Source organism: Neofelis nebulosa, chromosome 4, assembly GCF_028018385.1.
Source record: "Neofelis nebulosa isolate mNeoNeb1 chromosome 4, mNeoNeb1.pri, whole genome shotgun sequence".
NCBI lineage: Eukaryota > Metazoa > Chordata > Mammalia > Carnivora > Felidae > Neofelis > Neofelis nebulosa.
In genome coordinates this window covers 49459320-49473635 of record NC_080785.1, presented here as the reverse complement: position 1 = coordinate 49473635, position 14316 = coordinate 49459320, and the positions used below count along the sequence as shown (strand labels likewise).

Below are 14316 nucleotides of genomic sequence, written 5' to 3'. Positions count from 1 at the left end.
AATCCATTGCTCATGGCTGTTTGCTACAAACCTACATAATAATCCATGGGCATTTTAATTTTTTTTTTTCAACGTTTTTTATTTATTTTTGGGACAGAGAGAGACATAGCATGAACGGGGGAGGGGCAGAGAGAGAGGGAGACACAGAATCGGAAACAGGCTCCAGGCTCTGAGCCATCAGCCCAGAGCCTGACGCGGGGCTCGAACTCACAGACCGCGAGATCGTGACCTGGCTGAAGTCGGACGCTTAACCGACTGCGCCACCCAGGCGCCCCTCCATGGGCATTTTAAAGGGAAAGTCAGAGAAAAGGTGACCATCTCATTGCAAACTCTTTTTGGAATGAACTAGGGTCTTAAAAAAAAGACTGAATAAGTAAATCTCTCTCTCTCTCTCTCTCTCTCTCTCTCTCTTTTTCTGTCTCTCTCACGTGGGTGTGTGCGCGCACACACACACACACACACATACACGGACCATACTTACCTCCTCTTCCATTGATGATGAAGGTACATAGTGACTCCCCACTACTGAAATTCATCTGATCTCTATGGAACAGAGGGTGGCGGAAATGGCTTTGCATTGGAGGGCAGCATGATAATAACAATAGCTACCATTTATTGCCTTGTCTTATACCTATAATTGTGCCTCCTGCTTTATGTACATTATGTCATTTAATCCTGGCCACTTTTTTCGCACAAAGAAATAAGATCAGGAGGGTAAGCAGTTTGTCCAAAGTTCCTGTCTATAATTTTCTCATTGTACATCTAGATTTGCTGAGCTCCATGCACTAAGAACATGGTTTGGTGTTACATGATTGGCTTATTTCTTCATCATGTGGAGAAAACAGTCAAAAGTTTTTAGAAAGAGATTATGTTAACACACTAGCATTTACAGGAACAAAGAGTGCATTTTAAATCAGATTTTCCCCTCCATTATGACAAGTGGCAATGGGCATGAGTAGGAGTTGTCAGCCTGTCATTCATGTTTCCAGCTGGTCAAGCAAAATTGAATTTTGAATGATTCACCTGATTACCTCGGAGGCCTTGATCTGCAGTACTCTTTATATATGAAAAACTGGCTTCCAGTCTATTCCGTCTGGAAACTAATATCTTTGACAAAGAGTGTAGAACTCTGGCAGTTGGTGACTGAGTGGAAATCTGAAGCTTTAGCTTCCATGGTTCAGGGCAGGGCTTGATCAGAGAGTCACCTTGGATCCCTCAGTTCACCTGGCCTGCGGAGACATGATCTCCTGGTGTTCATAACCCTCTTCACCAGCTCAGCTCCTCTCACATGAATTAAAACTATGGCTTGAGCTGCCTGGGCGGCTCAGTCAGTTAAGCGTCCAACTCTTGATTTGGGCTCAGGTCATGGTCCCAGAGCTGTGGGATCGAGCCCCCTCATCAGCCTCTGTGCTGAGCCTGGAGCCTGCTTAAGATTCTCTCTTTCCCTGTGTCCTTCTCTCTGCTTCACTCTCTCTCGCTCTAAAAATCAATAAATCAATAAATCAAATATTAAAATAAAGAATACAATAATAAAGATATAATATATATAAACTTATTTATATATATAATTTGGATAATATAAATAAAATAATAAAATTAAAAATTAAATAAATAAATAAATAAATAAAATAAAGTAGAAATAAATAACATTGTGGCTTGATTGCTGTGAACACTTTGGCTAGGCCATGGCTGACCGTGAGTAGGTGTGGATTATATACTTGATTAATTTAAATCTGAATCTGTGTCTTCTGGAGCCCTATGTCATATGAGATGCCCTTGTCAGAGCATTTTCTAGTTGATTCAAGGCCCTCCCAAGGGCCTCTAGTCCACCAGCTCTCCACCCAGACAGTAAATGGATTGCAGCATTCGATCCAGGAGTCTGCCAGTGTCTCATCTCTCGCTGACCTGTATCACCCACACCATGGCCAACGCTTAAACATCCCACCGCTGTTGTTTAAAAACCAGAGTTGCCTTGGTTTGTCCCATGGAAGCACTGCCTCTTGGGACAGATGCAGGGAAAGAGTAACATCAGTGTTGCAGAGAGGACCCTATTGCTCCTATTGTATAGTCACACTCAATAAAAGGCACATTTATTGTATAAAGGAACCTGTCTAAAATTCCGTGGAATTCTGTCAGTTGTTACTGATTGTTGCTTTTATAAAGGATTGTGTTATTTTAAAATTCATTTAGGGGCGCCTGGGTGGCTCACTTGGTTGAGCGTCCGACTTCAGCTCAGGTCATGATCTCGCGGTCTGTGAGTTCGAGGTCTGCGTCGGGCTCTGTGCTGACAGCTCAGAGCCTGGAGCCTGCTTTGGATTCTGTGTCTTCCTCTCTCTCTCTGCCCCTCCCCCGCTCATGCTCTGTCTCTCTCTCTCTCTCTCTCTGTCAAAAATAAATAAACATTTAAAAATTTTTGAAAAAAAATTCATTTAATGTAAACCCTCTTAATTAAGACATTATGGAAACTCAGATAGGGATAGGGATGAAGTAAGAAATTTTCAAGAAAGCACTTGCGGAAAAATTCACGGGATAAATATAACTATAAAAAGAATATCAAAACTAAGAAAAATGCCTTTTCTGAGAACCCCAACTCTTACTAAAATATATATGCTAATTCCAATTCTTTTCTCTATTGATTTGAGCAGCATTCTGCAGGAGTTCCATTAAGCTACATTTTGTTGGTTGAATCTGAGTCATGCAAATAGTAAAAATGCATTACCTTTTAAAAAATACCCTATAATTAGAATAGTCACTAATTCAAACTGATCTTTCTTATAAGTGGTTTGAATTAGTGGGGCTTTTATAGTGTTCCTAGCCACCATCAATTTAATACGAAATGATGTAAAATTACTTCACATAGTCCTTTAGTGAGACCATAGTTGAGACTATTAGACCAGTGGGTAAGACAATTTTGCTTAGGAAGTTTGCATTCTTCTTCTCTGATATGTTATGGGAACTCTGCCTTTACTGTTTTTTTGTTTTGTTTTGTTTTGTTTTGTTTTGTTTTGTTTTTTTATTATTTGTCTCCTTGCCTTTTTATCATTGAGGAAAATGAAACATAGACAAACGTACAACTCAAATGCAGCTCTGAAACCCAATGAGGTAGCAGCCTATTATTAAATGTAGAGCAGACTAAACACTTTTGAAAAGAAGAATCGGGTTTCAGGCTTTAGCTTTGTGCTTGTCATTTAGACTTTGGAGTAATCATACTTGCTGGGGCTGAAGCATTTGATGCTAGGCAGACTATGGACTGATTGGAAAACTTAGTGAGTTTTTTCCCCTAATAGTTGTAGCCATGTACTTGTCGTCCTTCCCCGATGTACTGTGGTGCAGAATTTCCTATCGTATAACGGAGGGGTGAATTTCCAAATCATATTGTCAAGCCTATGGCACTCTTTCAGGTATACAAGGGTCTCTTTATGGCAAGAATCCTCTACCTAGCTGTTTCCAGAGGCAGCGATTCTATGAAAAGGTGCTCCTTTTTCAAGGAACAGACTAACCGTTCCAATAAGGGAACCTGAAACTGAAATAGGACAAACTTTACAAAGGATTTTTTTTTTTATACCTTTTGGTGCCAATTTTTCTTGTCTGAATGGTAACGAAATCCCAAGGACATGCGAGGCAGGTAGAAGTGGGTAACATACCTTACTTGCCCTGGTCCCGGCTGTCTGGGTCTTCTGAGAAGCTGGTATGCTCTTTGCGAACTCCCTGCGCGAAAGCAATGTGTAGGTGCTTATGCAGTGCCAATTCAGATTTGCAAAGGTAAGAACGACAAACTACTTTCAACTCAAGGAAAGCCCAAACTCAAAAGTTACTACCTTTTAGGTTAGTTTGATGGGGCGCCTGGGTGTCTCAGTCGGTTAAGCGTCCGACTTCAGCTCAGGTCATGATCTCACGGTTCGTGAGTTCGAGCCCCGCGTCGGGCTCTGTGCTGACAGTTCGGAGCCCGGAGCCTGCTTCGGATTCTGTGTCTCCCTCTCTCTCTGCCCATCCCCCACTCATGCTCTGTCTCTCTCTATCAAACAAATGAATAAACATTAAAACAAAATCTTTTAGGTTCGTTTGAGATTTGGAGTTGTTTCTTTCTCTCAGTCAGATGATCCCCACTCAAGTGGAAACACTAAAAGAAAGGTGAGCAGAAGGCCTGCAATGATCATCTCAGCTCTGAGTTCCCACCGGAACCAGTTCCTGTAAGTCCTTGGAGTGTGGCCTGTTATGACTGAACACACCTTAGACATTACCCACCAATGGGGCATCAGCCACTGTTATTCATGAACTGCTGCTACCATAGCTGATGCATGCTCTTGGTTCTAAATAAGGTGTGGCTTATAAGAATTTTAATTTACGGCCATGGATATTGCTCACCTACTTTAGATCTAATTTCAGCCGGAATAGTTATTTGACAAGGCATTCATGTGGCTGAGAAACTCTGACTCTTTTATTTAAGCTGCTGATAGATTTAGCTGTCCTCTTTTTGAAGATTTGCACATTTCCTGGCTTACTTGGAACTGGTACCATGTGGGATCAAAGACCGCTAGAGACCCTGTATTAATTCTAATAAATGTTAAAATAAAAGTTAAGCTCCATTTTCTGGTTCCTGTTGTAACTGGAAAGAATAGCTCATTCACAAGAAGAAAATGAATTAAAAATTAGGAACAGTGTGCCTTATCTTTTCCAAATGTGGGTACAGATATCTGTTTTGCTTTTCCCTTATTATATCATACAGCAAAGAAAGTCACATTTAGTAACAACTCTATGGCCTCCATCTGGGTCTTCTGCTCTAGGCGTAGGAGGGAACCAACTCCCTTTAGGGTTCAAAGCTCCCCTTGCTTCAGACCTTTTGTTTCCTTGTTGCTGCCAAGAGGCTCGTGATGGTGGCCATTGCCTTTACTATCCCTGTGTCGTGTTCCTTCCACCTCCTTTCCTGATGTATGTGTGTGCGTGTGCGGGCACTGGAATCTGGGAATAATTTTGCTGAGAGAAGACAGAACACATTTCTCAAGTTTGCTTGATGTTTGGCCTCCAAATGCCAGTGTGAATTCGATTTCATGGCCCATCTCATGAACTCATCTTAGGGTTCAGGACTCATATGGATCCTTCTAGGATTACTGTTCCCTCTACCTGGAATCATGGCTCTCAGCTTGTAAATCTCCAACAGAGAAATATAGAGGAGCAGAAGAAAAATTAAAACCTGGCAAACTAAGTTCCTACTGATGACAAGTGGTCTAGTATTTCAGTTCTGTTGTGTGTTGTTTTCGAAGGCTTTTTTGTCACAAAATGACCTGAAAGATAGTAGAGTCTGTGGGATTATAATATGGTTCTATTATATGAGGGATATGAATGATTCCAAGATATTAAAATTTTTTTAACATTTATTTATTTTTGAGAGAGGGAGAGACAGAGCATGAACGGGGGAGGGTCAGAGAGAGAGGGAAACACAGAATCTGAAACAGGCTCCAGGCTCCGAGCTGCCAGCACAGAGCCTGACACGGGGCTGGAACTCACGGACCGTGAGATCATGACCTGAGCCGAAGTCGGACGCTTAACCGACTGAGCCACCCAGGTGCCCCGATTCCAAGATATTTTAAAAGAACCAAGGATGGTTAGGATTGTCAGTTACCAATACAATTATGTGACTCAATTTCTAAACGGGCCTGGGGTGAGTTTCAGTTTCCTTATAAGTAAAAGGGGGAAGATGATTTCTACTGAACGTGGTTGGTGTGAAAATTAATGAGATGATGTGTCATACAAAGCGTTAACACTATGCCTGACATGGAATAAGCACTCAATAAATGGAAGAATATGTACACACACACACACACACACACACACACACAGACACACACACACACACCCTTTATTTTCACTGTCAGGTCTTGTCTATTTGTACCTTCTGTTCAGGAACCTTCTTTATTTCTCTAGCCTTTACCTCTGGCCTAACTTCTAGTGTCTAGCCAGCTGTTCCTGATGCTTCCATTAAACTGTCCTTTAAATGGTTATGTTTCTTTGACCTGCTGACAGTGACTTTTGAAGGGAACCCAGTACGGTGGTGATTTTAGGATTCATAGAACCATGTAACTTTAGAACTTTACTTGAAAGATAAGGAATATGAGGTCCAGAGAATGTAGGGAATTTCTCCCAAATCATACAGTTTTCAAATCTGGATTTCTGGGTTGTCAACATTGTCTTTTACACATGTAACAGAGTTCTTCAGACCCAGAGGAGAGTCCCGGCAAAGCACAGGATTCAGATTGAGAAGGGATTATGTCTGAAAGTTAAAGAGGAGTGATAAAATGGTTACAAATTGTGACCTTGTGTAAGGTACTTATCTCTCCATTTCTAAAATAATAGGTACCTACTTACCTCATAGGATCTTGTGAGATCTAGATTCTAGACAATGTGGGTGAAAATGTTTGTAAACTGCAAAATGCTTCATAGGGATGAGCACTGGGTGTTGTATGGAAACCAATTTGACAGTAAATTTCATATATTAAAAAATAAATAAATAAATAAATAAATAAAAACAAAATGCTTCATAAATACTAATTTTATCTTTTTTATGCTATTTTAACACACCATATACCTATGTGTATGTACATATACATGTTAGATGTATATTGGGACATAAATGTGTATATGTGACTCTTAGTAGATTAGTGTGCTAATAATAAAACCATTTTCAATCAAACCCAACTTTTTTCTAGCTTTTATCTGTAGTGTCCAATTTGTGATCATCTGTGGTAGGCTGTCTGTGTACTGCAAAGAGAGCTCAGGATCTTGGAGGCTGGGCTACGAATGGGAAAGGATGCAGAAGGGGATTTTTGCTGCATTGAAATCCAGGTCAACCAGTTGGGTGCTTAACAGGTGAAAAAGCCCCTTGCCATAAGGAATCAGGAGATCTTGCCTTGGAAGGGCTGAATATATGGGGATCTCAAACTACTTTCATCTTCATGAATATTAAGCTATTTCCCTGAGTCTCAACGGATGATTTACTGGGATTAACTGCTCTGTGTGTGACTTAGAAAAGTAAACGTGATTCTAGTTTCTTATCATACAGGAAAGTGTAAAGAGCGGGCAGAAATGGCAAATTCGTGTCCACTTGTGGGCACTCTTGGGTTGAGTGGTAGTGATGTGTTAGAGAACCGTGCAGAAGGAGATTTGGGGACTGAGGGTAGGTCAAGTTGGACAAGTGCCGTAAGTAACCTAGCAGTGTGTACTGTAGGCTCAGGTGGGAATAATATATGTACGTATTGGAGATAGCGCCAGGGCCTTGGTTATAGTCCTGGTGTCATCCATCACATCCACCTGGGAGACCTTAAACAAGACTCTTCATCACTCAGGACTTCAGTTTTCCTCATTTGCAAAATAATGGCCATTTTGCATGGCCATCTTCTGTTTAGAACAGAGGGACAGTTTACAATTTTCTTCATGTCAACTCCAGTACACCTTTACCAAGGAAGATGACCGTCCTTAGTGATTACAAAGGTATAATTCTACCTTTATTGACCTTATAGGATCTTGTGAGATCTAGATGATGTAGAACATGTGTGAAAACATTTTGTAAACTGCAAACGTTGCGTAAATAGTGGCTTCAGATCCTCCAGTTTTCTAAGTTATATTCTCTCTAGACAGTCAAGAATATGAAAGAAATTCCTTTTAAAGAGTTTTCTCAGAACACTCTTTTGGCTATAGCAAAGGAAAATGAAATTAATAATTATATTTTTAATGGATGAAAGCTGAATGTGTTTGACTTGGAACCTGTCATCATCCTCTATGACTCTCAAAAATGAGAGACAGAATTGCTATATTTTCCTTTTCCATTAAGAAAAAGGAATTGGGGCGCCTGGGTGGCTCAGTCAGTTGAGTGCCCGTCTCTTGATTTTTGACTCAGGTCACGATCTCACGGTTGGTGGGTTCAAGCCCTGCATTGGGCTCTCTGTGCTGACAGTGCAGAACCTGCTTGGGATTTTCTTTCTCCCTCTCTCTCTCTGCCCCTCCCGCTTGTTCTCCCTCTCTCAAAATAAATAAATAAACTTTAAACAAAGAAAAAGAATTAATATGCTTGTTTCTTTTTGTTTGATACACACTTTTACAAAATCTGTTTTCCCCCTAAAATCAAGCTTATCTTTGTCTCAAGATTTTTTTTGGCCTGATTTTAGCTAAATCATTTTTTTTCCAGTTAAAAAAAGGTCATTCCGCACTTTGCAATGTTTATCCAAGTGATAGGGACCCCAGAAAGTTGACAGTAGGATCTCTGGAGGTTGTCTGGAGGAAGTTTGGAAAACCCTCACATACTCAGCCTGCTACACGTTGTATTCCTTCTGTGAGATTTGTGGTTTTATTTTCTTCCATATTGTCATTTTATTCAAAAGGGTGGAAGATTATGGATGACTAATTGGCATTTTAATTAAGGCAAGGGGAGGGGATTAGTGAATTTTAGCTCATGCTTGCTACTGGCTTTTGAGGAAAAGATCCCATGTATGATCCCTCGGTCTCTGTTTTCAGATCAGACTCCGACCCCAACGAGATTCCTGAAGAACTGTGAGGAGGTGGGGCTCTTCAATGAGCTGGACTGCTCCCTTGAGCATGAGTTCAGGAAGGCTCAGGAGGAGGAGAGCAGCAAGCGGGTAGGTTTGCTTGAATGGACACCTCGACAGGTGCCTCCTCTCACCCCCATTAGAATCTTCTGTGTGGAAACTTAGGTGGCACCGCGGATTGTGCTGAAGTGGCCCTTCAACAGCATTTTATGCATTTGCAAGTATTTGTCCCATGTTTTTTAAAAAAAGGATGAAGCCCTGATTGTGGTAGGATCCCTCAAGGGGAAAACAGACATGAATATGAAATTCAAGCAAAAAAAAATGTACCTGATTCTTGAACGTTGAGTTGGACAAACTCAGACTTCTTCTATTCAAAACTAGTTGATTTAGTTTGCTAAATATTTAGTAGCGAGTCTTACATGGGCGTTGCATGCAGAAGACAAAAGTCAAAGAGACGATAGGCAAATAATCATAGCAGGAGGAGAGGGGGTTTCATTTGATTTTGACAACCTGGGGTAAAATCTTCCCAGTAGAACTCCACCAGCATCACAGTTACTTTCCAGTCGTATTATTGAACAGCTGTTAGTGTTGAGACAAATGATTTAAATGTATGTGTGGATTATTTGTTCTTAATAATAAATGTAGAAAATCGACTTTATGAATGCCCCCACAATATATTCACTTTATTGTAATGTTGTGCTTGTATTTTAAAATCACAATAAAGGAAAGGAAACAGGGTCACAAGTAAATGTGATAATTGGCATTTTTCCCATCGTTACGATAGAGCATTATTGAATGCCCACAATGTACTAAACAACAAATTAGACACGTTCCATGAACAGAGACTTAAAATGTGGAAGTTGGTTGAAAGGAAGGGCTGGCTAAGTTGTCACGGATTCTGAAGTTCCAGCTGTTCCATCCGGAGGAGACATTGTAAAAGGCTCTGATATTTCAAAACCTTCGAATCCTCCTGTATGTGAAATTATAATAATCCCTCGACCAGACTTTTCATGTCACATTCTTACATCCAGAGAGTCAAGGGCTTGCACTGAGTCTGTACCGCTTTAGGAAACATCATGATAATTGGTGAAGGAGACAAGAGAGGTATGAAATCTCAATCAACTCATTTTATTTGTATATGGTTACTTTGTCATGCGTACCCGATACAGCCACTTCCCTCACCCTCCAAGTGACATGAAAGGCTCCCCCGCCCCTTTTAAACAAATACTTACTTAGCACTTGTTAGCCAGGCGCTGTTCTGAGCACTTAAAAATTCAAGTCAAGAAAAATAGAAGGCATATGTTCTATAATTCACTGCACTAGAAACGTATTTTTTAAAAATGAAAATAACAAGGGCAAAGAAGAACCCAAAAGTCTAGTAAATTTCCTCTGGTTGAATAATAAATTTAGCTCTCCTGGTAGACAGGGCATGTGTGAAAGACCAAGGGATTAATAAATTCATTCATTCCTCAAGAGAGTCAACGTTGGCTTCTTAGATTAAAACTGAACTATAAGAAAGATGTGTACTGGTTCATTTTGGTTCGTATTGTTTTCATTCCCGGTAGAATGCTTTTAACCAAAGTATGTGCCCTTGATTTTCTTATAGACATTTACTGAGGACAGTGTTAGGAAGCCCGTGGTAGGGGTGTGGTTTTAGATGTTCTCCTTTGCGTAGTACTCATGATCTTCTATATGAAGCCCCATGGGAGGAAATTCTTGCAGGTCTGAATTCCAGGAAATACTTTGCTTCCCCCAAAGGAACTGAAATATTTTGTCCTCATGGACATGAGAATCCTGTAACTGGTTCTGTTTCTCTTTTCGCTTTGACTGCTCGGTTAACAGAAAGCCAAGTTTACTGCTTAACTTTGAGAACTTTTTAGAACACTATGATGAACATATTTTAGTTCTCCCCAGACTAGACTTTCAGTTCTAGTTTATATTTCCTCTGGTCCTGATTTTTAATTTAAAAAACATTTCTATGCTATACATTTTTTTTTTTTTTTGGCGAATTGCTTTTGAGTCCTTGTGGGTTGAGAACGAGTATAAATAATTAAACTTTAAAAAATTCAAGTAATTTGGCAAGCAAAGTTGAGAAAAAGAAGACTATTGTAGTTGTAGAAGTACATATTTTAAACACATCCTTAAAACATTTTTAAAAAGTGTCTTTTGAATGTTGCTTTTAGCCATGTGCTGGTTTTGTGATGGGTGTTTGGGTGAGGGTAGTCAGTTTCCCTCATGGTTTTGGGGTGGGCATCTCAAACCCCAACTTTACTTGTACACCGGGAAAGCTGGACAGCATTCAGGCTGTTGAGCTGCCCTCTCCCCTTGCCTCTTTCAAATCAGAGGGGCCAAATCCAGCCTTGGATGGCCTTGGCTTCTCGAGACCTAATGCACAATGACTTATCCGGCAGCCAAGTGGGCTGGGTTGGTGGCTTCTGCGTGGCATTTCTTTGGAAGCCTCAGGTGGATAAACGAAAGGTAGGGGATTGTCTCCAATCTAGCAGCATAGGTTTGTGCCACCTTTGACCCCACTTCTCTAACTACCAACATCTCTGGCACACTGCCACCCACAGCCCCTGCTTCATTTCTTCATCCCTTCCTTGAAAAGGAGGAATACAAGCTCTTTATTCAAAGCAAACCTTATTATTATATATTATATTTTGTATGCAATGCTATCTTCTACTTCCTTCCTTCTGCTTCACATCCAGATAATTATTTCTTTTTAATTGTACATCTCCAACCTTCTTCTGGTTTCTTTTCCTCTGGGTATAAGTACTTTATACAAAAATATCGGAAGATTTAGGCTGGTCCTTCCCTCCACCTCTAACTTTCTAGCTGCAGTTTTATCTAGAACATTCTGTTCAAGAGCAAATAGAGAATTGATCCTTGCTTATTAGCCCATTTGGCCATCCATTGGGCAAAATCCTATTCTAGGGACTATCTCTAATCCTGACAGCCTTCTCCAAAAGCGTATCAATGTATGTATAGAATGAGGACAGGCTGGAGGCAGGTCATGACAATGGAAAAAGCCCTAATATCTGTATCTACATCACATGTAGAAAGCAACACATTCCACAGTTACCCAATCTTCCACATAAGTATAAGCTCATGGTTTCAAAACTCTTTAATAAGAGATGTTTTTCCCTTGAAAAAGCATCCATCACTAGCAGGCATCACAAATCTCAGTTTGCCTGTGGCTTAGAAGTCAGGGTCGTCTATGTCCTGAAACAGTTGAGAAACTTGTGCTCATCATGTATTCATTCAGTAAATCTTTTTGAGTGCTCATCACGTGCCAAGCACTGTCTGGGCCTTGATGAATATACCCACGGACTAAAGCTAATTAAAAACAAAACCCTGCCTTCAGGCAGCTTGCTTCTCATGGGTAAGGCAGACAATAAGTAAAAACAATAGAACATATAACGTGTCAAAAGGTGATAAGTGTTATAGCAGGAAAGGGGCAGAGTGAGTGTTGGGGGTGGTCACCGGGTTGCCTGGTAAGTGGACACATGTGGCAGAGACCCGAAAGAGGAGAGTGGAGCTTTGCTTCAGAGCAGGTGTGTGTTGAGGAGAAGAATGTTCCAAGTGGAGAGAGCAATGAGTCAAAGCTCTAAGGCTGGAGGACGCTCTGTGGGTTGGAGGAATCGCAAAGAGGAGAGTATATAATAAGCTAAAGAGTGGGCACCAGGAGGGCAGATTCCAGAAGGTCTGCGGCCTCCAGATTTTTCTCCCGGTGAGATGGGGAACCGTAAAGAGTTTCAAGCAGAGGAGTGATAGGATCTGACTTATATATTAGAAAGTTCACTTCAGCTGCTGAGTTGAAAGTAAACTGTTGGAGGACAAGAGCTGGGAGAGAGCAGTTAAGGAGACTAAGAGAAGAATCTCGATTAAAGGTGATGGTGGATTGGTCCAAGGTGGAGACGGAGGAAGTGGTTCCATTCTGGGTCTATGTTGAAGATAGAGTCAACAGGATTTGCTGATGATCTGGGGAGTAATAGCAAGGATGAATCAAAGGTGAAGCAGGTTTTTGGTCTAAGCAACTGGAAGTATGGGGAGTTGCCTGTGGGAAGAGCCAGTTTGAGGGGAAGACCGTGGAGACTGTTTTTTTTTTTTACTTCAGTGGAGATATGGAACCGGCACATGGGTATAGTGGTCTGTAATTCAGAAAGAGGCAACTCATCTTGAGATAAGAATTTGGGAGTCACTGGCCTATAGGTGGGGTTTAAATACATGAGACTTGATGGAATCGCCTGAGCCAGGAATCCATGGCGATGAAGTGGAGAAGGTCTCAGCATGGAACTTGGTGGACTCCTCCCGAACCTCCAGGAAAGAGTATTCAACTCTCCTCAGTGGCCAGGGCTGACACAGACGACCCTGAGGCGTGAAGAATCAAGTCAAGTACAGAACCCTACCGGTAATACTGAATAGACTCTAGTAACAGTTGGCAGTTAGCATGCTGATTTCATTTTCCGTGTCAGAGGCGAAAAAAACAGAAACAAAAACAAAAAAGATTTTTAAAAAGAGAAAAATAAAGAGGAAGGTGAGTTGACCTAATTTTAAATTTGATTTTTAAAAGACGGATGGAATAATGCATGCGTAGGAAGCGGGATATAGCTTCATCATATGATAATAATTGTCTGGGAGTGTGTGCGTGTGTGTGTGTGTGTGTGTGTGTGTGTGTGTGTGTAAGGGGAGTTGAGAGGACTAGAAATGAACTCCTTTGTCTTGCTGAGAGAAATATAACATTACAGCCTCACGTGGTGAAGGACCCTGAAGATGAAAAGCACGGTGTGTAAGTGCTAAGTGTTGCTCTCCTCCCATAGGACCTAAATTTGACTCATCATGCTGATGCAGCAATAGCAAATTAGGGCATTTCCATGCTCTAGAATTCCTACCCAAATGATGAAAAGTGCAGTCTATTCCCAGAGGGGATTGACTGTTTAACACATGGGAACAAGGGACAAGCTACAATCTTAAGATCTTGGATCCCAGCTCAACAGGAGTCACGGAACAGGGCACGGCCAGGTCAGCCTCAGCTCAGAAAAGTAGGCGGCTCAATCTGATTAAATTCTGTACCTGGAAATCATGTTACTCGACACCACCAGTTACTTGGGGGAGAGAGGGTGCAGAGAGGAGGCCCTCTGCCTTCGTCCACACTCTCTTGCTCTGTCAACCCCTGGCTGGCACTGCTGCCCTCTGGGGAAGGTAGGATTGGTGCCGAATGGAAACGAAAAGAAACCCAGTTGAGCAAACTTGCAGCAGCTGCTCTGTTAACACGTTGCTTCTACGATATTTGTGTAAAACGGTCCCTCCTTGCAGATGTCTGGAGAAAAAGAATATTCTGAAACTTAAACTTGGTTTTACTCTGGTTTTGAAAATGTCGTCATGCTTGCTAAATCCTAGGAGATGAAACCATGAAACTGGTTTTGATCTTCTCGTGTTTTGTTTTGTTTTGTTTTGAATCAGCATGACTGAAAGGAAACCCCCACTAGCAATGCTCTAAGACATAACAACCTATTTCTTCCCCCATGCCAGTGATTGGAAAACCTAACCTTTATCTTGTAAGGATTCTTTTGGTCCTCCCATGTCAGTACACTACAAATGTAAAGCTTTTCAGCTTTCTCCTTATTGGTTTACATTATGCCCTCAGCTCGAGTGGACTTTGACACTGGAAGAGAGGAAGAGAAGAGAGAGGTTCGCTTGGTCTTTGCATCCCACTCAGGGGAGCGACTAAACCCGTGGAAAAGATCGGAAGCTATTTCATGTGTTTCAGCTTCCTGGG

At 41.3% G+C, this 14316-nt stretch overlaps 1 protein-coding gene across 4 annotated transcripts in view; it reads left to right on the top strand.

The window, feature by feature from the left end:
- Positions 1-14316, top strand: part of CREB5 (cAMP responsive element binding protein 5) — a 401242-nt gene that overhangs the window by 81587 nt on the left and 305339 nt on the right. For 3 of the 4 annotated variants that reach the window (XM_058724736.1, XM_058724737.1, XM_058724738.1), the window contains one exon: positions 8506-8627. The exons of the other annotated variant lie outside the window; for it this stretch is intronic. In XM_058724736.1, coding sequence (XP_058580719.1) covers positions 8506-8627 — 122 coding nt within the window. The remainder of the gene's footprint in view (positions 1-8505; positions 8628-14316) is intronic. 4 annotated transcript variants of the gene reach the window in all.